The sequence below is a fragment of the Scyliorhinus torazame genome, chromosome 22 (assembly GCF_047496885.1).
Source record: "Scyliorhinus torazame isolate Kashiwa2021f chromosome 22, sScyTor2.1, whole genome shotgun sequence".
NCBI lineage: Eukaryota > Metazoa > Chordata > Chondrichthyes > Carcharhiniformes > Scyliorhinidae > Scyliorhinus > Scyliorhinus torazame.
The window spans coordinates 90,962,244-90,987,155 of record NC_092728.1 but is presented as its reverse complement, the minus strand read 5'-3'; the positions used below and the strand labels follow the sequence as shown (position 1 = coordinate 90,987,155).

General features: G+C 45.2%; 1 protein-coding gene across 3 annotated transcripts in view; it reads left to right on the top strand.

Annotated features, from left to right (window-relative positions):
* Positions 1-24,912, top strand: part of c5 (complement component 5) — a 223,942-nt gene that overhangs the window by 157,365 nt on the left and 41,665 nt on the right. For all 3 annotated transcript variants that reach the window (XM_072488563.1, XM_072488561.1, XM_072488562.1), the window contains 8 exons: positions 354-525; positions 3,321-3,520; positions 4,712-4,864; positions 5,006-5,068; positions 13,106-13,190; positions 14,156-14,207; positions 22,073-22,175; positions 22,263-22,337. In XM_072488563.1, the coding sequence (XP_072344664.1) occupies positions 354-525; positions 3,321-3,520; positions 4,712-4,864; positions 5,006-5,068; positions 13,106-13,190; positions 14,156-14,207; positions 22,073-22,175; positions 22,263-22,337 (903 nt within the window). The remainder of the gene's footprint in view (positions 1-353; positions 526-3,320; positions 3,521-4,711; positions 4,865-5,005; positions 5,069-13,105; positions 13,191-14,155; positions 14,208-22,072; positions 22,176-22,262; positions 22,338-24,912) is intronic.

Below are 24,912 nucleotides of genomic sequence, written 5' to 3'. Positions count from 1 at the left end.
TTCCGGAATTCCACATTTAACTGCACATTTCTGGACCACAGAAGTTGCTATTATTTGTCGTGGAGTGATGTTCCACCATCATTATTGCTGAAAATCCTCCCCAATGTTTCAGTTTGATGATGTTTTATCTCCACAACAGCATTTTCTGTTTTTATTATGGCTATGTTTAATGTTTGGGCTCAGCCACCAAGTAAAGCAGTAGACTGGAAGATGTCAGGAGAGTAAATGCTTCTTTGGAGACTGAGCTGTGTGAGTCAAAATACTAGAAAGATAAAAATGATGGACCAATTGACCAGTTTCCTTCCTTGGCTTTTTCTTATGTTCTTAAAAATCTTTAATCTGATTTATTTCAGGGAATTAGCAGAGCTATACTTAAAGCTGATGAATATTTGTCAAACAATTTGGAGAATGTGAAGAGTACACTTGTATTAGCAGTAACTGCTTACGCACTGTCATTGAAAAACCAGAACTCTCGCTTTTCTTCTCTGGCTTTGGACAAACTGAAGGGCGAAGCTTTTGTAATAGGTAATGAAAACCACGATAGTACTGTAAATCACAAAATTCAACAAGAACTCTTCCTGCTGTATCGAGTATTTAAAGTATGACTTGGGTTACAAAATCAAAAATAGAGTACGGGTTAAGGGCAATTACTCAGACTGGCAAGGGATGTGGTGTTTCGCAGACGTTGGTGCTTGGTTCACTGTTGGTCATAATTTAGATTAACTATATTAATTCTGGAATTTGAAATAAATTTCTAAATTTGCAGATGCCACATATTGAGTGGTTGTCTTAATACAAGGGAAACTTGTGACAAAATACAGAATAGCATTAATAAAGCTGCAGAATGTGTGTTTAATTATAGAATCCCTACAGTGCAGAATCCCGACAATGCAAAAGGAGGCCATTTGGCCCATCGAGTCTGCACCGGTCCTCTGAAAGAGTACTCCACCCAAACTCATTCCTCCACCCTATCCCAATAATCCCTTAACCTGACCTACACATCTTTATTCGTTACTAAGGGACAAGAAACAAGGAATGAAAACAGACGGACCACCCGGCATCGAACCAGGCACCAGAAATGACAACGGAAACCCAGCCCTATCGACTTTGCAAAGTCCTCCTTACTAACATCTGGGGGCTTTTGCCAGATTTGGGAGAACTGTCTCACAAACTTGTTAAGCAACAGCCTGATATACTCATACTCATAGAATCATACCTTAGAGATAATGAGCTGGATTCTTTGACCGTGCCCACTGCAAGGTCGCCACTGATGGGACGGGAGCCATGTAAAGGTCCGTTGACCTCGGGCAGGAATTTGCAGTTGGTGGGAGAGTGGATTGGATTTGTATTTTGTTTATTGTCACGTGTACCAAGGTACAGTGAAAAGTATTTTTCTGCTAGCCGCTCAACAGATCATTAAGTACATGAAAAGAAAATAGAATAAAAGGAAATACATAATAGGGCAACACAAGTTACTCAATGTAACAAAATAAACACCGGCATCGGGTGAAGCATACAGGGCTATAGTGTTAATGAGGTCAGTCCACAAGAGGGTCGGTTAGGAGTCTGGTAACAGTGGGGAAGAAGCTGTTTTTGAGTCTGTGCATGTTCTCAGACTTTTGTATCTCCTGCCCGATGGAAGAAGTTGGAAGAGTGAGTAAGCCAGGGAGGAGGGGTCTTTGATAATGCTGCCCACTTTCCCCAGGCAGCGGGAGGTGTAGATGGAGTCAATAGATGGAAGGCAGGTTTGTGTGATGACTGGGCTGTGTTCACGACTCCCTCAGGTTTCTTGCGGTCTTGGGCCGAGCAGTTGCCATACCAGGCTGTGATGCAGCCTGATAGGATGCTTTCTATAGTGCATCTGTAAAAGTTGGTAAGAGTTAATGTGGACATGCCGAATTTTCTTAGTTTCCTGAGGAAGTATAGGCGCTGTTGAGCTTTCTTGGTGGTAGTGTCGACGTGGGTGGACCAGGACAGATTTTTGGAGATGTGTACCCCAAGCAATTTGAAGCTGCAAACCATCTCCACCTCGGCCCCACTGACAGGGGTGTGTACAGTACTTTGCTTCCTGAAGTCAATGACCAGCTCTTTAGTTTTGCTGGCATTGAGGGAGAGATTGTTGTCGCTGCACCACTCCACTAGGTTCTCTATCTCCCTTCTGTATTCTGGCTCGTCGTTATTCGTGATCCGGCCCACTATGGTTGTATTGTCAACAAACTTGCAGTTGGAGTTGGAACCAAGCTTTGCCACGCAGGTGTGTGTGTACAGGGAGTATAGTAGGGGGCTAAGTATGCAACTTTGCGGGGCCACGGTATTGAGGAGAAGGGTGTAATGACTTAGGTCAGACCTTTTGAGATTGGCCAATCAGAATATGAGTTCACTGATTAGTGGCCCAATCAGGGAACCCCTTTCTCTGTATATAACAGGGAGTGTCAGGTCCTTTGCACTCCCAGTGTAGACAGCAAGCTGAATGCACCTGGTTGTTCGGTTGTTGGTTTTGTAAATAAAAGGAATCCTGGTGAAGGGCCTTCTGTCTCCGTGAATTTATTTCAGAGGTGTTGTTGTTTATTCTTACTGTTTGTGGTCTGTGGGTCAGAAAGTCGAGGATCCAGTTGCAGAGTGAGGAGCCAATCAACACCATAATCCGGACCCAGTGTGGCTGAAGAATCCCGCCCAATGTCCCAGACACCACTATCATCATTCCTGGGTATGTCCTGACACACCGGCAGGACAGACACAGCAGAGGTGGCAGCACAGTGGTATACAGTAGGTAGGGCATTGCCTCATGGGAGCTCTGGACCCCATGAAGTCTCATGACTTCAGGTTAAGCATGGGCAAGGGAATCTGCTACTGATGCACCACGCCACCGGCCACCATCAGCTGATGAATCACACCGCTTAGAGGAAGCACTGAGGGTGGCAAGGCACAGAATATACTCTGGACTCAATGTCCATCACCAAGACTGGCTCAGCAGTACCACCATAGACTGAGCTGGCCATATCCTAAAGGACATAGCTGCTAGATTGGGATTGCAGAAGGTGGTGAGGGAACCAACAAGAAGGAAAAACATACTTGGCCTCATCCTCACCAATCTGCCTGCTGCAGATGCATCTGTCCATGACGGTATTGGTAGAAGTGACCACCGCACAGTCCTTGTGGCGACAAAGTCCTGACTTCACATTGAGGATACCCTCCATCGTGTTATGTGGCACTACCATCGTGCTAAATGGGATAAACTGGGAAATTCTTAATGTAAAAGAATAACTTCCTTAGATTATTTTGAGATATGCAAATTATGCTTTGTGTTTGCAATTCAACAGGGAATCCCCCTTCACATCGATTCTGGAAAGACATTTCCGAAAGATCAGCTTCTTCAACTGAAGTAACGGCACGCATAATAGAAACAACATCATATGCACTTCTGACTGTGTTACTCTCCACTGATAAAAGATATGGAAACCCCATAGTTAAATGGCTCACTGAACAACAGCGCTACGGTGGAGGCTTTATTTCAACACAAGTAAATGCATCTATCTCATTATTGCAACATCTCTGGCATAAGCTATGGCCTAATGTTTAAAGTTACTTGATAAATTAAAGGAGAATTATTGCCATTCGAATCCGCACTTTAAAAAAAAATCCAACAGTTAACACTAATTATGCTTAAATGAACAGCCTTTTGGCTTTGTTAACTGTAAACCTGTTGACTTTAAATAGATCATCCATAGCATTGCTCACAGCAAGTCAGATGCAAGGCATCATTGGCAGTTCTTCGATTTGAGAATGTGTCTATTCAGGGTCACGTGTTTCTGCCATGGGTCTTCATGTGACTGAACAAGACAATTCTAGACCCACAGATCTTTTGGCACATAAGGTTGGATATCCCATGCCTTGGTGAGATTGGAAGTGCAGGGTTTTCTCCTTTTCTTCCTGCTTGTACCATTACTCTGCCGCATCATTAAGATGTTGTGACTCAAAGCATGATGCAACTTTCTATGTCCAGGGATCTGTAAGTTAGGTTAAGGGGTTATTGGGATAGGATGGGGAAGTGGGCTTGGGTGGATTGCTCTTTCAGAGGGTCAGTACAGACTTGATGGGCCGAATGCTTCGTCAGCACTGTAGGGATTCTATGATGGACAAGCTTTTGCCATTCTAAGTGATTGGCACCAAGCTCCTCCCAGTCATTAATGTTAGTGCTGCTTTGTTTAAAAGAGCTTAAGAGTGTCTTTGAAGTGTTTTCTATGACCTTCCCTGGAATGTTGTCCATTTGAGAGTTGGGAAAACAGGACCTGGCTGGAAGAGTTTCGGCCATCCAGATTTTGCAGGAGTTTTCCTGAATGCTTGTGGAGCTGGCTTTAAGAAGGAGACAGCATTTATTGAACTGTCCTTCCACTGAATCTGGAGGATACAGCAAAAGTGTTGCTGATAGAAGCAAAGTGTACGCTAGAAATTTGTGTGAGATGTGATGAGTGACAATTAAGTAAGTGGTAGGATGAATTGTTTAATTTCTGGGAAATTTGAATTAATCAGGTTGCCTGGGCACCTTTATAGTAAAGCTGATGCAATCATTTTTTATTTGTTTCTTATATTACATTTTTTCTCTTTAATATATATCACTTTTTTGTATCTTTTTCAGCTATGACTAAGGGACTTGTTCGTTTTCATGATGTATCCATATGAATTGTAATTTTAAAAACATTTTTAATGGCAGGACACTGCAACAGCCCTTGAAGGCCTCACAGAGTATGTCATTAATATGAAGCGGACCAGGCTTGATATGTCAATATCAATAGACTACAGAAGATTTGGCAACATTCAACAGTTTGAATTGAATGAACAAAACTCATTTTCAAGACCAGTGGAGGCAAGTTATTCTTGGTTTAGATTGCATTTATCGAAGTTGACAAATTTGGAAAACTAAGGTGCAAGGTGCTTATGATAGTGTTTCATTTTCACTGTAGTGATATTGTTAGTATTTTCCACCTTTTTGTCCTATATTTTACAGATTGAGAAAAATGACAATGTAATTGTAAGGACATCTGGCAGGACTGGCACAGCTACTGTTAATGTAAGTAACAAGTTGTTGTTGTTACATAATTCCATCATTCAAAAAATAAAGTCAAAAGATGAGTTCTCCCAGTGAGCCAGAGAAGACAGAGCCAGGAGTGAGACACAGCTAAGAGTGAGTTTGGGAATTTGAATCTAGGTGGGAATTGAATTAAATCAGTAAGGCAGCTCCTTTTAAATTTCAGGAGTTTAAATTAATTTAAATCAAGCTAGTATTGTGCAGTGTAGGTTAACAAGGGCTGTCCCACCCACTCACATAACTGGTTGGCAATTAAGTGTCAGTCACTTAAATCTACCTTGATCTAAAAACAGGTGGGGGAGGGGAGTCAATTCAGGACAGTTTAAAAAGAGCAACTTGTAAACTCACTCCCAGTGAGTTCTCCCAGTGAGCCAGAGAAGACAGAGAGGACAGAGCCAGGAGTGAGACACAGCTAAGAGTGAGTTTGGGAATTTGAATCGAGGTGGGAATTCGAAGCTGGGTGGGGAGGAAGTGCTTTTTATCCCTGGTAAGTAGTGTTTCTGTTTTTCTGTTTCTTTTCATTGGTATATTCATTTATTTTTTCTTTGTTATTTTTTTTGTTGAAATTGTAGTTGTTGAAGTTAACCGAAGGTTTAAAACATGGCAGGAGATCTCAGACCCGTGTCATGCTCCTCGTGTGCGATGTGGGAGCTCAGGGACACGTCCACTGTCCCTGGCCCCTTCACATGCAAGAAGTGTGTCCAGTTGCAGCTCCTGTTAGACCGCTTGACGGCTCTGGAGTTGCGGATGGACTCACTTTGGAGCATCCACGATGCTGAGGATGTCGTGGATAGCACGTTTAGCGAGTTGGTCACACCGCAGGTGAAAGGTACTGAGGGAGATAGAAAATGGGTGACCAAAAGACAGAGCAAGAGTAGGAAGGCAGTGCAGGTGTCCTCTGCGGTCATCTCCCTGCAAAACAGATATACCGCTTTGGATACTGTTGAGGGAGATGGCTCACCAGGGGAAGGCAGCAGCAGCCAGGTTCATGGCACCGTGGCTGGCTCTGCTGCGCAGCTGGGCAGGAAGAGGAATGGCAGGGCTATAGTGATCGGGGAATCAATTGTAAGGGGAATAGACAGGCGGTTCTGCGGACGCAATCGAGACTCCAGGATGGTATGTTGCCTCCCTGGTGCAAGGGTCAAGGATGTCTCGGAGCGGCTGCAGGACATTCTGGGGGGGGGGGGGGGGGGAGGGTGAACAGCCAGCTGTCGTGGTGCACATAGGCACCAACGATATAGGTAAAAAAATGGGACGAGGTCCTACAAGCTGAATTTAGGGAGCTAGGAGTTAAACTAAAAAGTAGGACCTCAAAGGGAGTAATCTCGGGATTGCTACCAGTGCCACGAGCTAGTCAGAGTAGGAATGTCAGGATAGAGAGGATGAGTGCGTGGCTCGAGAGATGGTGCAAGAGGGAGTGATTCAATTTTTTCCGGGACATTGGAACCGGTTCTGGGGGAGGTGGGACCAGTACAAACCGGATGGTTTGCACCTGGGCAGGACTGGAACCGATGTCCTAGGGGGGGGGGGGTTGCTAGAGCTGTTGGGGAGAGTTTAAACTAATGTGGCAGGGGGATGGGAACCGATGCAGGAGGTTGGAAGGTAGTAAAACAGGGACAGAAATAAAAGGCAGTAAGGGGGAAAGTGTAAGGCAGAGAAGCCATAGTCAAAAATCAAAAAGGGCGACAGTACCAAGGTACAGTGACTGAGGGGAGCTCAGTGAATAGGACCAGGAATACTAAAAGAAATAAAACGGGAAGTGAAAACATTAATGGTAAGCGACGCGGCAGGTTGTTACATGAAGATATGGGTTCAACGACAAGGAAAATTAGGAGAAAGGTTAAGAGGAAATATAACTTAGGAGAGGTTAGTGATCGAGGTGTTAAGATTCAGAACAGAGGTAAAAAAACCAACATAAGTGTACTTTACCTGAATGCTCGTAGTATTCGGAATAAGGTAAATGAGTTGATGGTGCAAATCATCGTGAATGACTATGATTTAGTGGCCATTACTGAAACATGGTTAAAGGATGGTCACGACTGGGAGTTAAATATCCGAGGGTATCAAACTTTTCGGAAGGACAGAGTGGATGATAAGGGAGGTGGTGTAGCTCTGTTATTTAAGGATGACATCCGGGCAACAGTAAGGGATGACATCGGTGCTATGGAGGATAAGGTTGAATCCATTTGGGTGGAAATCAGGAATAGTAAGGTGAAAAAGTCACTGATAGGAGTAATCTATAGGCCACCAAATAGTAACATTATGGTGGGGCAGGCAATAAACAAAGAAATAACAGATGCATGTAGAAATGGTACAGCAGTTATCATGGGGGATTTTAATCTACATGTTGATTGGTTTAACCAGGTCGGTCAAGGCAGCCTTGAGGAGGAGTTTATAGAATGTATCCGCGATATCCTAGATCTGGTCCTGTGTAATGAGACATAATTGATTCAGGATCTCATAGTTAGGGATCCTCTCGGAAGGAGCGATCACAATATGGTGGAATTTAAAATACAGATGGAAGGTGAGAAGGTAAAATCAAGCCCTCGTGTTTTGTGCTTAAACAAAAGAGATTACAATGGGATGAGAGAAGAACTAGCTAAGGTAGACTGGGAGCAAAGACTTTATAGTGAAACAGTTGAGGAACAGTGGAGAACCTTCCAAGTGATTTTTCACAGTGCTCAGCAAAGGTTTATACCAACAAAACGGAAGGACGGTAAAAAGAGGGAAAATCGACCGTGGATATCTAAGGAAATAAGGGAGAGTATCAAATTGAAGGAAAAAACATACAAAGTAGCAAAGATCAGTGGGAGACTAGAGGACTGGGAAATCCTTAGGGGGCAACAGAAAGCTACTAAAAAAGCTATAAAGAAGAGTAAGATAGATTATGAGAGTAAACTTGCTCAGAATATAAAAACAGATAGTAAAAGTTTCTACAAATACATAAAACAAAAAAGAGTGGCTAAGGTAAATATTGGTCCTTTAGAGGATGAGAAGGGAGTCCAAAGATGTGCAGGTTAGGTGGATTGGCCATGATAAAATTGCCCTTCGTGTCCAAAATTGCCCTTTGTGTCCAAAATTGCCCTTGGTGTTAAGTGGGGTGACTGGGTTATGGGGATAGGGTGGAGGTGTGGACTTTGGGTGCTCTTTCCAAGAGCCGGTGCAGACTCGATGGGCTGAATGGCCTCCTTCTGCACTGTAAATTCTATGAAATTCTATGAAATAATGGGAGATGAGGAAATGTCTGAGGAACTGAACAGGTTTTTTGGGTCTGTCTTCACAATGGAACACACAAATAACATGCCAGTGTCTGATGGAAATGAGCCTATGACAGGTGAGGACCTTGAGAGGATTGTTATCACCAAGGAGGTAGTGATGGGCAAGCTAATGGGGCTAAAGGTAGACAAGTCTCCTGGACCTGATGGAATGCATCCCAGAGTGCTAAAAGAGATGGCTAGGGAAATTGCAAATGCACTAGTGATAATTTACCAAAATTCACTAGACTCTGGGGTGGTCCCAGCAGATTGGTAATTAGCAAACGTGACACCACTGTTTAAAAAAGGAGGTAGGCAGAAAGTGGGTAATTATAGGCCAGTGAGCTTAACTTCGGTAGTCGGGAAGATGCTGGAATCTATCATCAAGGAAGAAATATCGAGGCATCTGGATGGAAATTGTCCCATTGGGCAGATGCAGCATGGGTTCATAAAGCGCAGGCCTTGCCTAACTAATTTAGTGGAATTTTTTGAGGACATTAACAGTGCGGTAGATAACGGGGAGCCAGTGGATGTGGTATATCTGGATTTCCAGAAAGCCTTTGACAAGGTGCCACACAAAAGGTTGTTGCATAAGATAAAGATGCATGGCATTAAGGGGAAAGTAGTAGCATGGATAGAGGATTGGTTAATTAATAGAAAGCAAAGAGTGGGGATTAATGGGTGTTTCTCTGGTTGGCAATCAGTAGCTAGTGGTGTCCCTCAGGGATCAGTGTTAGGCCCACAACTGTTCACAATTTACATAGATGATTTGGAGTTGGGGACCAAGGGCAATGTGTCCAAGTTTGCAGACGACACTAAGATAAGTGGTGAAGCAAAAAGTGCAGAGGATACTGGAAGTCTGCAGAGGGATTTGGATAGGCTAAGTGAATGGGTTAGGGTCTGGCAGATGGAATACAATGTTGACAAATGTGAGGTTATCCATTTTGGTAGGAATAACAGCAAAAGGGATTATTATTTAAATGATAAAATATTAAAACATGCTGCTGTGCAGAGAGACCTGGGTGTGCTAGTGCATGAGTCGCAAAAAGTTGGTTTTCAGGTGCAACAGGTGATTAAGAAGGCAAATGGAATTTTGTCGTTCATTGTTAGAGGGATGGATTTTAAGACTAGGGAGGTTCTGCTGCAATTGTATAAGGTGTTAGTGAGGCCACACCTGGAGTATTGTGTTCAGTTTTGGTCTTCTTACTTGAGAAAGGACGTACTGGCACTGGAGGGTGTGCAGAGGAGATTCACTAGGTTAATCCCAGAGCTGAAGGGGTTGGATTACGAGGAGAGGTTGAGTAGACTGGGACTGTACTCGTTGGAATTTAGAAGGATGAGGGGGGATCTTATAGAAACATATAAGGTTATGAAGGGAATAGATAGGATAGATGCGGGCAGGTTGTTTCCACTGGCGGGTGAAAGCAGATCTAGGGGGCATAGCCTCAAAATAAGGGGAAGTTGATTTAGGACTGAGTTTAGGAGGAACGTCTTCACCCAAAGGGTTGTGAATCTATGGAATTCATGCCCAGCGAAGCAGTAGAGGCTCCTTCATTAAATGTTTTTCAGATAAAGATAGATAGTTTTTTGAAGAATAAAGGGATAAAGGGTTATAGTGTTCGGGCTGGAAAGTGGAGCTGAGTCCACAAAAGATCAGCCATGATCTCATTGAATGGCGGAGCAGGCTCGAGGGGCCAGATGGCCCACTCCTGCTCCTAGTTCTTATGTTCTTATGTAAGCAATGGACTGCAGAACTATTCAATTGGCTTAACTGCAAGTTTGCTTTCCAAAATAGTGTGTGAGTTTGCAAATGATTTTTACATTCCTAGTTGAAGGTGGACATAGGGATGGGATTGTCCCTGTTGTTAGTCTGATAATCTGTTTGCTTTTCTATATACAATATGGCCCAGATATTTGTGGAATCATGGAGACTCTGCAGACCTTTAAAAATGACGGACAGGACCCGGATTCAAAAAGCTCACCCATATTTCTGACAGATCCCAGTTATGCCAATAGAGGAAAGGAGGCAGTGCATGACTCACCCGTGATGGAAACCCAAACTCAGCAAGGCCATTTGAACTGAATGCTGAGTTCAAACCAACCTCATTTTAACGATTGCAAGGGCCATAGCATTGAAGAGTGTATGAAGTCTGTATAAATATCATGATGCTCAACCCATAAAAAAATTGAAAAAGACAAGCAGCCTGTGACAGAAAATTTAAAAATCTCTGTTCTAGAAATTTTCATAGCTGTTTGTTGACATTTGCCTAAAGGCTCTTTTTTGAATGCTTTGTTGCTGTCCACAAGCTATAATGATCTCCTCAGCGCTGGTTCTACGTTCAGAGTTTGGTTGACAGCCCAAAGAGGGTATTAAAGGATCAACTGTCTATGATGTGGGGTTGTGAGCAAACATAGATACATAGAAGATAGGAGCAGGAAGAGGCCTTTTGGCCCTTCATTTGTTTTTATAGAGGATTAAGCACTTAAAACGCTTGTAATGTCCTTTCATGAATGGGAGTATTTTTTAATATAGTAAAGGCTGTAATAAATATTTAGAACTTTATTTTATTTTATCTCAACATTGCTCCTGAGGTCTGCCCATGGTGGATACTGGGTGAGTTTCCAAACTTCTCTCCCAAAACCATGCTTTAAAATCTTGCCTCATAATTATGCTTTCCCTCAATGGTTTGCATTCTGAAATCCAGACCAAGTTTTCCAAAAGACACTTTTAAATAAAGCTTCTGCTCCACTTTTAACAGAGAATCCAGTCCAGGAGTTTATTCCAACCCTTTTAGGATTTCTTTGTCTTGGCTGCTTTTACACAAACTCCAAGATCCAGCCACTGATTTCCATAGTTATTGCAACTCACGTTCCACAGGCTGTAGTAAAATCTCAAAAACCTGAAAATCACTTTCTGGCATCTCAGCCTTATTCTCAGCTCTCTCTGTCTTTACTTAATAGTTCCATGTTCTAGTACCATTAACCTCAGACCTCTTGGAAACTTCTCTTTATTTCTCTAGTTTCCTTAACATCAAACCTCATATGATCTGGATTTTAAGATCTATGGTCCACAAATCTATTACAGTTGTTTTCTTTCTGTTGCAAGATTTCTCCCTTTAAATTTCCTTTCTTGGAGGCAGTTACTTGGGTAACACAAACAGGTATTTGCAGAATAGTACTAACATTCTGTTCACGGCCGGCCTTCTATCCACACATTGAAAATTAAACAGTCATTGAAGTGTGATCATCACTCATAGTCTACCAGTACTGGAGCTATGAATGAAATCACAGCTAAGACTGACCTTTCCTTGCCCAATGTCCCATGTGCACACTTCCTAGCAGTAGGCAGCTTCTGGATAATTTTCTTCTGACTAATTGTTTGTGTCAGTGTTGTAGTCAATATTTTCCTGCTTCTGTATTGGAATGATTCAACAACGCTCGTTGAGACAAAATAACAAGGCTTTATTTACGAAGAGACTGCATGCAGTAATGGCTGAAACTTGAGGTCAGAGAGCAGTTAGTGAAACTGCTGATTCCTTCTCAAGTCCACGCTTTTACAGAAAATCAGTTCAGTATTTATACATTATCATTATCAAGATTGCGTGACTACAGCTTAGTCAGGAATTCGATCGGAAGTAGAAACGGAAGCAATGCCTGCTGACCTTATTGGGCTCTTTGTCGCATCCCTCATACCATTATCTTGTCCTTGGAGGGAACATTGAGAGGTCGGAGGAGACTTATTTCTTCCTGATCTTATCTTGTCTTATTCCTACGGCCCTGGGTTATGACGAGTTAGTCTTATCAGGAGTTGCCGAGGTCCGGGATTTTGGAATGGCTTGACCTTCTCTGATCTTATTCATTCTTCAAGTTATGCAGAGTCGGCCTTATTAGTCTTACAGGGGTCTGAAATGGTTAGGGCAGCATTTCTTACATTGTATCAAATATTTTGACTAGTCTTCCCATTGACCAGTTTTCCCATCATGCCATTACTTTATTCGTACCATATCACATCAGGAGTGTGAACACTAAACCAACTGTAACACTTGCACCTTTACCCTGATTAAGATTCACTGGGTGCATGCAAACAAAACTTAAAATAGTCACTTCCTTGATATCTAATTGTCGTGGAAATCATAACAAAGACAAATTCCTCGAGGTTCGATTTCAGGAAATTTATTTACACAAATATATTTGCAGAGAGAGAGTGTTCCAGCTACAAAAGCCAGTGCACTGCACTCTGAGATTCGATTGAAGACAGCATATTTTATAGTCTGAAATAACAGCTTGAAGTAAACAGGCATGTTTATATTAAATAGACCTTGGAAAGTACGTAAGATGAAATACGTAGTACGTATGTTCTTGCCCTTGGCTCAAAACAACTCGAGTACACATTTTGTTATCTTTCGGAGGACAATGTGTTTCATAATAAGGCCGAAACCAGAATATTTTAGCAGTATTTCATTTATGTTACCTGACCGACTTATTTTAGCCCCAGCATGCTTCGAAGTTGGTTTATGTTAATTTCCCTTCCACACTAATTGACTACAAAACTGAAGCACAGGCAGAACGGAATAAAATTCTTAATGGGGATAATATAAACTGTAGCTATGTGGAATATTCAACCGATACACGGTGGTTAATGTACAAAATTGCTGGATTTTCCAAATAATTAAATGCTTCAAATTTATCTTAAATCAGTAGTTAGGAAGCGACATGTTTTATTTGATTGATTTTTTTATTTGATTGTATCCTGTTTTATACATAGATGAAGAGTGTGTATTACGTCATCGGTACATCCAGTGAAACGTGTGATTTCTCTCTCACAATAAATGTCACCAAAACAATATCAGGTCAGTAGTTATATTACGACCTGATGAGTGTTGTGAATATTAATATGTTTTGTTAATGTTTTGTTTCGTGTTGCTTTTTTGTGTGAGATATTTCAGTAAAAGAGTAATTATTACTAGTGTAGATAAAAGGGCTGGCATGATCCCAATTCCAGAATGTGTAGGTACGAGGCTTCCTGATATTGAGTTCTGGGGCTCATTTACATCAGATCGGCAAGTAGCTGACTGCTGGAAAATTCCAGACAACTCACTGGTTCATTCCATTTTAAATTTAGGGCCACTGAGTAATGGCAGTGACCCACAGGTAGTTCTTGGAAGAGAGTACAAGGGATTGGGAGGGAATAGTGTGACTAGGAAAGATAAGCAATTGAGAAGGTGGGGGAAGGGTGATCAAGAGGCAGCACGGTAGCATAGTGGTTAGCACAGTTGCTTCAAGCTCCAGGGTCCCAGATTCGATTCCCGGCTTGGGTCACTGTCTGTGCGGAGTCTGCACGTCCTCCCCATGTGTGCATGGGTTTCCTCCGGGGGCTCCGGTTTCCTCCCACAGTCCAAAGATGTGCGGGTTAGTTGGATTGGCCATGCTAAATTACCCTCAGTGTCCAAAAAATGTTAAATGGGGGTTACTAAGTTATGGGGATAGGGTAGATACGTGGGCTTCAGTAGGGTGCTCTTTGTAAGGGCCGGTGCAGACTCGATGGGCCCGATGGCCTCCTTCTGCACTGTAAATTCTATGAAGAGAAGAGGGCGAACTTTTCTTGAAGGACAATCAGCTTCTGTTAAATGCTTCCTTGTTATTTAAAGCATGTGAATTCCCACGGTAGCTATTCAATGTTCAGTTTTATTGTCTGCAAAAAATTGTTTTCTGCTGCTACTATAGCATATCACCAATATTTTTGTTAAAATTCATATTGCTTATGTGCCAAAAAAATCATTTTCACTCAGCTTCTACCAATGCTCCTTAAATGCAGATACATATCCTCCAGGAGTTGAAAAGGTTTACCGCCTAGAAGCTTGTGCAAAGTAAGTCTTGTGGTGGGGGTACTGTATAAGAAGCAGTAATGACTGATTAGTTACATAGTAAACAGAAAATGATGGAAAGGCACAGCAGGTCAGTCAGCATTTTATTACAAGAATAACTTAGTTACTCGTGTAATGATAGATGCACATGGGTTAACTTGTCTGTTGATTGCTTTTACAGCATTTTATTTTTTAAAAATATTTTTATTCTCCTCCTTTTTCACATTTTCTCCCGCATTTACACCCATCAACAATAAACAATAATCAGCAAGATGTCAATCCCCATAACAATAACAACAATCCCATCCTCCCACCAACCCCCAAACATCAGCCTGCATGTTTACATAAACAAATGACAAAAAGGGATCAGGGATTACCCATAGTCACCCTTAATATACACAGCCCCCCTCCCCCCCCAACCCTCCCACCCATTCCCCCTCCCCAACTAATGTTCGATGTTATCCAGTTCTTCAAAGTGCATAATAAATAGTGCCCATGACTTGTAGAACCCCTCTGAGCTTCCCCTCAGTTCGAACTTAACCTTCTCAAGGGTCAAGTATTCCAACAGGTCCCCCCGCCACGCCAGGGCACTGGGTGGAGAGGCTGCTCTCAATCCCAGCAGGATCCGCCTTCGGGCGATCAACGAGGCGAAGGCTATGATATCTGCTCCGCACCCGTTTCCAACCCTGGCTGGTCCGACATCCCGAATATGGCCTCCCGGGGACCCGGGTCCAATTTCACACGCACCACCTTGGAAACTACCCTAAACACCTCCTTCCAGTACTCCCCTAGCTTTGGACAGGACCAAAACATATGAATGTGATTAGCCCCCCCCCCCCCCCCCCCGCCCCCGCAACGCTCACACACATCCTCTACTCCTTCAAAAAATCGGCTCATCCTCGCCCTCGTGAGGTGTGCTCTATATACCACCTTCAGCTGTATCAGCCCCAACCTTGCACATGAGGTGGAGGCATTCACTCTCCGGAGCACCTCACACCAGACCCCCTCCTCTATAACCTCTCCCAGCTCTTCCTCCCACTTTGCTTTGATCCCTTCCAGTGGTGCCTTATCCTCTTCCAAAATAGCTCTGTACACCACTGACACTGACCCCTTCTCCAGTCCCCTTGTCGTCAGCACCTCCTCCAGCAATGTGGAGGCCGGTTCCTCTGAGAAGCTCTGTATCTCCTTCCATGCAAAATCCCGAACCTGCATGTACCTAAACACTTCTCCCTGCTCCAGCCTATACTTCGCTTCCAGCTCCCTCAATCCTGCAAACCGACCCCGAAGAAACAAATCTTTCAGCATGTTCAACTTTTTGCATTTTATTTGCAGACCTGTTATTGCAAAACCTGTTGTAGACGGAGGCAAAGACTCCATGAGAGGCCAGGTTGACAGGGTACTACTCACTTTATTCCACACTAGTCACAATAATCACTCCTCTCCACTCCCCGCAGGGTCTCCTTCCCCGAACTGCTTCCAGGCCGGGTTTTATATTCTGTGGGGAGCTCCTCCATTTGGGTGGAAGCCCCGCCCCTTAGTCACCTGAGTAGCCCATACTTCTGAGGTGTAGAAGGGGAGGCGGACGCTATACAAGCTCTGTGTCTGTATGGTGTCACAAAACCTCCCCCCCCACCCAGTTCAGAGAAATATCCATGTCCTCAGGTGGAGGGTCCCTTGGCCGCTTAGGTTATGGGTGGAATTCCAGGGGTGGTACAGCCAGCCTGGGAGGTGTGTAGTGTATCGGGGACCGTCGCTTCCATGATGAACGTTGTAGCTGGCATGGCCCAGCCAGTAAGTTTGCTGGTACAATCAGTGCCGGCATGTCGTCGGCTGGCGGTCCAATGTCCATATCGGAATCCATCTCACAATCTACGCCATCGCTTGCCTGGTCCACGGGCACCACAGGTCCCTGTGGCGGGCAACAGGAGGCAGAACTGGCGGGTGGGGAGAGGGGCCCTAGTTCCCCTCTGGTCTCAGGGCTCCTCCTTGGTCGCACAGAGGATGGAGTCCGGGTCCTGTGTGGGGCCTCTGGGCCACATGCTGATGGTTCCTGGTTGCATCATTGTAAGTGGTCCAGGTGGTGGTGTGTCTCTGTGCCCTGTACCTGGATTGCGTAGGAGACTTGTCCCATTGCATGGAGGACTGTCCAAGAGACCCATTTGGCTGCAGTCCCAAAGTTCCTCACATAAACCGCGTCACCTGTCGTGAAAGTGCACACTCGTAGGCGGTGGTGAGAGTCCGTCTCTGAGCGGTCCAGCCGCTGACACACCCCGACATCGGGGAGGACAAGGCTGAGACTCGTCCGGAGTCAGCACCCCATGAGCAACTCTGCCGGTGCAATGTCAGTTGTGGCGTGAGGCGTCGTATGATCGTATGATAACTGAAAAGAAACCATGCCAACCGCGTTTCTCATTACTCTGAGGTCATCTTTCTCTTGAATGTTTGTACTGCTCTTTCAGCTCGCCCATTAGAAGCTGGATGGTACGGGGCTGTCTGCACGTGCCCGATTCCATTTGCGGCCATGAACAAAGCCAACTCCTGGTTTGTGAATGCCGCCCCATTGTCGGTCACCAGGACCTCGGGCAGTCCATGCGTGCTAAAAATAGGCCTCAGTCTGTCCGTAGTTGCTCGTGTGATCGCGTGGGGACCCGGTATACTTCAAGCCACTCTGAGTGGTCATCCCACCTGAAATGGGCCGGCAAAGTCGATGTCAACACGGGACCAAGGCTTCCCAGGCCACTCCCAGGGGTGCATCAGGGCCACCGGTTGGACCTTCTGGTATTCCTGGCATGGGGTGCAATTGCGGGCCACCTGCCCGATCTCGACATCCAGTTCGGGCCACCAAACATAGATGCACGCCAACATTTTCATCTTGGCAACCCGGGGTGCCCATTATGGAGGTCTTTCAGCTGGGGCATGGGCCCCCGTTCGGGTACGACCACCCACATCCCCACAGGAGGCCGCCGTCTCCAACGCTCATTTTGGGTGGCTTGGAATTGTAGGCCCTCAGCCCATCTGGTATGGCCCTATTTCGGACCCTGTATTGGACCATATGCCAGACCCTCAACAACCCAGGGTCGGTCTGGGACCATTCTCGGATATGAGCTGCCATTACTTTACAGGACGCAAATGCTATAGGTCGCTCTGAGCCTTTGGGCATGCGGTGTGCCAGGACCGCCCCGATGCCATATGGCGAGGTGTCACGCATGAGGAGCAGGGGCTTGACCGGGTCGAAGTGGATCAGCAATTTCTCTGGCGAGAGATGCTGCTTCACTTCGTGAAACACCTTCTGGTGCGGGGAGCCCCATTCCCACGTCTGTCCCTTCTTCAGTAGTTGGTGGAGTGGACTGAGCAGCGCGGCCATCCTGGATATGAACTTCCCGTTGTAGTTCACCAGGCCGAAGAAAGAGCGGCGCTTCATTTGGTCATGAGGGATGAAGGCCGGGCTAATCACCCATACCTTTTCCTCCTTTGGATGGAGACCTCTGCTGTCCACCCAGTAGCTGAGATATGTGACCTCCAGCACGTGGAAAGCACACTTCTCCCTCCGGAGGCGGATCCCGGCCCGAGAAAACCGCTTGAGGATCTCGATTAGGTTATCCACGTGTTTCTGATGCAAGATCCCGGTGATGAGAACATCGTCCAGGTAGACGGCCACCCTTGGCAACGTTTTTAAGATGTTCTCCATAACCCTCTAGAATATCGCACAAGTCGAGGAGACTCCGAACGGCAACCGTGTATACTTGTACAATCCCCAATGGGTATTGATCATCACGAGTTTCCGGGAACTTGGCTCAAGCACTAGCTGCAAGTCCACACGGCTCATGTCCAGTTTAGTGAATGCTTTTCCTCCACTGAGCCGGGGGTAAAGATCCTTGATCCGAGGGACAGCGTAACGGTCAAGGTGGGATACCCGGTTTACGGTCATTTTGTAGTCCCCACAGAGCTGCACCAACTTTTCCGGGGACTACAGGCGCAACCCAATCAGCATAGTGAACAGGGCGAATAATCCCCAGCTGCTCCAATGGTCCAATTCCCAGTCTACCTTAGTGTGAAATGCGTACGGCACAGGGCGGGCGCGGAAATATCGGGGCTGGGCATTTTCCTCCATATTGATCGTAGCCATGGCTCCTGTAATGGTCCTGAGGCCTTTGGCGAAAACCGGGCAGCACTCTATCCGGTCTATGGGGGTACATCTGCCGCACGTGTTGCCAATCCAAATGTAGATGACACAGCCAATCGCACCCTAATAGGCTTGGCACGTTACTGCGGACTACCACCAAGGACCTTGGTAATTTGAGGGCTGGCTCCTTGGAGATAAGGGACACCACTAGAAGACTTCGCAGATGATGCCAGTTTGCCATCTGCAGAGCCCTGCTGAGGAGAGCTACAGTGCCACACAGTCCTCCACCAGGCCCATGATTGAGCAGATGAGTTACAGATGTTTGGATCGCTCAGACGGGGCTCTCTAATATTCACCACTGAGAATGTCCTAGATCATTGTCTGCTGCGCCCTTGCACAACAAAGACAGGATGCCATGACTGAGGGAGACATGGAGGACCGAGATGTCTCCTCCGCCGATTCGGGCCGTGTACGGGTTGCAGCTGACAAAGGTCAGGATGTTGCCAGGACACATGCAGAGGCTATAGCAGGGGTATGACGTGTAGAAAGGCTTGTGTCAATCTGATAACTACCAGATTCCAGGCAGGGTAATCTGTCAAAACATTTCCTTAACCTTTTGGTTTTCAGTCCTCAGTTGGCTGAAAGGCCCCAGCTCTTTTCTGGTGACAGACATGATATTTTTCTCTCATCCACCTTTATTTATGATTTGGAGATGCCGGCGTTGGACTGGGGTGAGCACAGTACAAAGTCTTACAACACCAGGTTAAAGTCCAACAGGTTTGTTTCGATGTCACTAGCTTTCGGAGCGCTGCTCCTTCCTCAGGTGAATGAAGAGGTATGTTCCAGAAACATATATATAGACAAATTCAAAGATGCCAAACAATGCTTGGAATGCGACCATTAGCAGGTGATTAAATCTTTACAGATCCTTTATTTATGATAGCTGAATTAAATTGCACCATCTGCCCTGCTGGTGGTTCGATCGCTTGCATACACCAAACTGCACTAAATGCATGCATTAATACTACACAGCACTCTGTTCAACATGAGCTTGGGCACCTGTAAGTAGAATTGTGATTTTACCCATGCCCTCGCAAAGTCCATTTGCAATGCAACTTGGAAGCAAGGCCAAATCTAACCTTGGTAGGGATGCATTCATGTCATCCTCACATCTACTCTGCAAGGGGGACAAAACTGGCATAGAGCTCTTTCAGGCAAAACCAGATAGATGGGTCCACATAGAGAAGCAGCATGAGAACACCATTTGGCCCCTTGAGATTGTTCTTCCATGCAGATTGATCAAGGAGGATTGTGCTCTTCCGATTTCCACCCTCTCATTCTAAACCCATGTCCCTTGACATCTTTATCATGCCAAGAGGTTTCAAGGTTACTTTATGGTGAGACTGCCTTACTTGTACTATGGGTTACTGAATTGCAAGTTCTCTGGGCATTCCAACCACAGAGACGCCTATAAGTCTCAGTCCTAGAAGGCCTTCGCATTAGTGCAACATTATGATCTGTCACTGTCGACACCCCAGCTGAGATATACATCTTTCCTGCATAAACCCTGCAAAGGCCTGTTTGAGTTGCTGATGTTCACATGGATAGCCTCATAGTCCTCGATATGATCTAGCACACAAACCTTTCTAATCTCTCTCACTTCATGCACTAACTCCCTGCTCCTTTAATGATGTTCAAATCACTTTGATTGCAACCCTTTATGTGAAGTCCACTGACACTCTATAAGGAGACAAGCAAGCCAAATAAATCTCTGTAGTGTGGAGATGCCAGCGTTGGACTAGGGTGGGCACAGTAAGAAGTCTTACAACATCAGGTTAAAGTCCAACAGGTTTGTTTTGAATCACTAGTTTTCGCAGCGCAGCTCCTTCATCAGGTGGGTGAGGTCTGACAAAGGCTTCAGTCAACTGTGCACACACCGCTTAAATCCTCCACTCAAATCCCTCGTGTAGGCAAGGCAAACTTGTCCATTGCCTCCTTCCCCTTCATGTTAGCGCATAAAGCCAAATCACCAAGAAAGACCATTAATGTACCCCCCACAGCTTTATCCAGTCATGTAAGGGCTTCTCTGGTTTTCTACTGGTTTTTAAAATAAATTTAGAGTACCCAATTCATTTTTTTCCAGTTAAGGGGCAATTTAGTGTGGCCAATCCACCTACGCTGCACATCTTTGGCTTGTGGAGGCGAAACCCACGCAAACACGGGGAGAATGTGCAAACTCCACAAGGACAGTGACCCAGAGCCGGGATCGAACCTGGGATCTCAGCGCCATGAGGCAGCAGTGCTAACCACTGCACCACCGTGCTGCCCTTGGTTTTCTACTGTTAAGAAGACAGTAGCCTGAATTTTCTAGCGGTTCATGCCAGCAGACCTGCCAACAGAAAATCTCGTTGTAGGTTTCCCAGCGGTGAGGCATGCATAGAATGGGAAAACCCATTGACAGCGCTAGGATCTTCTGATCTCAGCGCCTGTGAAGCATGCCATGGGGGAAGGTGGAAAATCCTGGTCAGTGTATACCTTCACTCCCTCAGCCCTGAATATCCATCTACATTGTCTCTAACCACACACATGACAGATTTAACTCCGCTTAAGTAGCATCCACACACATCTCACATCAGGGCAACAGCTGCAGAAGATGCAGTGACCTCACTGAACACATTTTCAGAGGCAGGGCATGGTGAGCTGCAAATAATGGCTTGGATGATGGCTGGCTGGGCCGCACACTCACAAATGATGGCCAGTGCTTAATCGTGGGATTATTGAGTAATCGCTATGTTCATAATGTGAGAGAAGTGAATCGGTTGGAGTTCATCATCGGATTTTGATGGGGGCCCAAATCCTACTCCTTAAATGCCCGAAACCGCTGAAGCAACTAGCAGCAAGATGAAATCTAAGAAACCTTCAAACAGTGGAAGTGAACATAGACTTACAAGTGCCAAAGATATATACAATGGTTGTACATCTGTGCCACTTATGTGCCTTCAATACCTATAAATCTTTTGTGCTCTGTTTCTTTCCACAGGTGCTGCCTGACTTGCTGAGTATTTCCATAATTTTGTGCTTTTAGTTCCGATTCTCATGTACAGTATTTTGCTTCTGTGTTAATTGTCTACTTTCTGCTGTGGGCTGCTAGCTCTTCGGCCCTGCGTCCTGAGAAGGTGGTCTTGGGATGGAGGTTGGTATTGGCAAAAAAGCCCACTTCTCAGCAGTGGAAAATTAGATCCTCATTCATTTCAGTTCTCACCCCCATATTGGGGCACAAATTCAGACCTTTATCTCATCTGATGCTGGTGGGAATGAGTTTGTCAGCTTGCTGCATTTCTGAATCTCCCCGTGGGACACTGAACCTCAGCAAAGACCTATGAAAGTAGGAGACAGCTGCAAAAAATTCATTTGTCAGTCACATTTTCATAGTATATTTTAGAAAGTATTTGAAAATTTAGTCTAATATTACTAAAATATCAAAAGTACTTTTTGTAAACTGACAGTAGGAACGATCAGGGGCTGGTTTAGTACAGTGGGCTAAGACGGCTGGCTTGTAACGCAGAACAAGACCAGCAGCGCAGGTTCAATTCCCGTTCCAGCCTCCCCGATTGGCACCAGAATGTGGCGACTAAGGGCTTTCCACAGGAACTTCATTGAAGCCAACTTGTGACAATAAGCGATTATTATTATTAATATTGTTTATTGAATCCCAGATTGGCTTATTAAATGATTTTTTTTAAAGATATAAACCTAGGTCCGAAGACTCTGTATTGAAATCAGAACATTCAGTAATGGAGATAACATTGGGCACAGGCTTGATACCGGAAGAGGAAGATTTAAAAATAGTTAAGTACTTACGCATATGTAGTTTCAATTTTAAAGCTTAAAATGTAATGGTTCTGATATTAAACTCTGCTTCCAACTTATTTCAGCTATCAAATGCAGTTGATAAATTGGTTGCTCACTGCAGAATAACAGAAAAAGGTGTCATTCTTCAAATGGACCAAGTAAGAAATTTGAGAATTCCATTATTGTCTTCTTTCTTTTCTGTTTAAACTTTGTTCCGATTGAGGTAAGGCACTGCCACAATAAGCAACATGTGTGATTGTTATTAGTGCTATACAATCAGGTAAAGTGTAAAAAGAAAGCAAAGAAAAATGTGAATGTTGAGTTCTGAAATTGCTGAAAATACACATTCAGTTGTCAACTGAAAAATAATGATAGGTTACTAATCCAGGTAAGGGGGGCAGCACGGTGCAGTGGTTAGGACTGCTGCCTCAAGGACCCGAGTTTGATCCCGGCCATAGGTCACTGGCCACTGGAGTTTGCACATTCTCCCGTGTCTGTGTGGGCCTCACCCCCACAACACAAAAAGATGTGCAGGGTAGGTGAATTGGCCACGCTAAATTGACCCTTAATTGAAAAAAACAAATTGGGTACTCTAAATTTAAAGAAAAAGTCCAGATAAGAACACAAGGAATAGAAGTAGGAGTGGGTCAAACGGCCACTCAAAAGATCATGGCTGAACTTCTATTTAACTCTACTCTCCCGTCATATCCCCATCCATTCCATTAATGCCCAAATCTCAGTTTCGGATATAAACATCACTGAGCAATCAAAGACCTGTGGGTAGAGAACTCCAGAGATTTACAACTCTCTAAGTGAAAAGTATTCTGATTATCTCACCCCTAAATGAACAAACGCTCCCAGCCAAAATGTTACCCATTTCTAGCATTTTTGTATTTATCGCATGTGAGATATCGGCCCAGTGCAAAGAGGTTTCCCTCGACTTTGTGTGGCCAAAGTATCTTAACCTGAGCCTTGGAAAGGGAGAAATTTTAATTTTATTTTAAGTTCAGTCCACCTTTGTCAAGTAAAGTTATAAAAAATAATTTCTCTCCTATAAATCCTTACTTTCTATTTCCATTAGTGATGAATAAAATCAACTGGAGTGTAAAGCAGACAGCTGATTCTCTATTGCAGGGTTTTTCAAATTGCCGGTCGCGACCTGCAGGTGGATCGCAGGCGGGTGTCAGAAGGGTTGTGGAGCTCCCGGCCAGTAACAGCTCTGTAATTCATAGGGAGAAGCCGCTCTCCTGTAAAAACAAGAATTTAACATGCCATGAAGCTCAGTGGTAACTGCCCAGAAGGGTGAAAGTGTACCACGGCCGCCGACACTCCCGCACACATGCCCTTGCATCAAGGCACCCGACAAGCCCCAACCGTTTCTCTTAGAAGTCTTACAACACCGGTTAAAATCCAACAGGTTTATTTGGAATCAGGATGATGAACCCCTTAGCTGTTAGCATTTTTACTTCCACAAAGGAATCTTTGATTGAAAGCCAGCTAGAAAGATCTTTTATTTCCCCGTCCTGCTGAATTCTGGGACTGAATATAGTTTTCAACGGACAGTCGTGGACCCACTGTTTGCTCAATCACCAGTCGCCGGTTTGCCTGATGGTGAGCAAATTATTCCGTTACTGGCAGATCTTTTTTAACAAACCTCACATGCAACACGTTGGAATCAAACAACATTTCCACAGCATGTTTCCTTTTGTTTTGAATGAGCTTTGTTCTATACAATCGGAAAGTCTTCTGACAAGCAATTCCAACAATGCCAGCGGCGCAGGTTCAATTCCCCGAACAGGTGCCGGAATGTGGCGACTAGGGACTTTTCACAGTAACTTCATTGAAGCCTATTTGTGACAATAAGTTATGATTCATAATTAAATATACACTTTAAAATGAAGCAATCAGTCGATCGGGGGCGCTGGTCGTCCTCTGTGATCGTCAAAGCTTCGGTGGTGACTCCGGTGGAGGCTCGGGCGTCTGTGACTCCGGGAGCGTGGCCTCGGTCTCTGTGCAGCTTTGACATCCCTAGACAGCGCTGGTGGGGACAACGGTTGACCTGGGAAGGGAGCGTCTGCGGGGTGCGTCGGTGGGTGGGGGGGCCTAGACGGGGCCGGCAGAAGGAGCGATCCTCCTGTAAGGTGCACTGATGGGAGGGAGGGTGGGACTGGTGGTTGGGGTGTGCGTGGGGCTCCGTCGGGCGCCAGATCTCGTAGGGAGACCGTATCTTGTCGGCTGTCGTGGTACGCCACGTAGGCATACTGGGGGTTAGCGTGGAGAAGGTGGACCCTCTCGACTAACGGGTCCGACTTGTGCACCCTCACGTGTTTTCGGAGCAGGATGGGTCCGGGAGCTGCCAGCCAGGTCTGGAGTGAGGTCCCAGAGGAGGACTTCCTGGGGAAGGCAAGGAGACGTTTGTGAGGTGTTTGGCTGGTTGTGGTACAAAGCAGTGACCGGATGGAGTGGAGGGCATCCGGGAGGACTTCCTGCCAGTGGGAGACTGGGAGATTCCTGGACCATAGGGCCAGTAGGACGGTTTTCCAGACCGTTCCGTTCTCCCTCTCTACCTGTCCGTTACCCCGGGGGTTGTAACTGGTCATCCTGCTCGAGGCAATGCCCTTGCTAAGCAGGAACTAACGCAGTTCGTCGCTCATAAAGGAGGACCCCCCTATCACTATGTATGTAAGCGGGGAACCCGAACAGTGCAAAGATGCTATGGAGGGCCTTGATGAT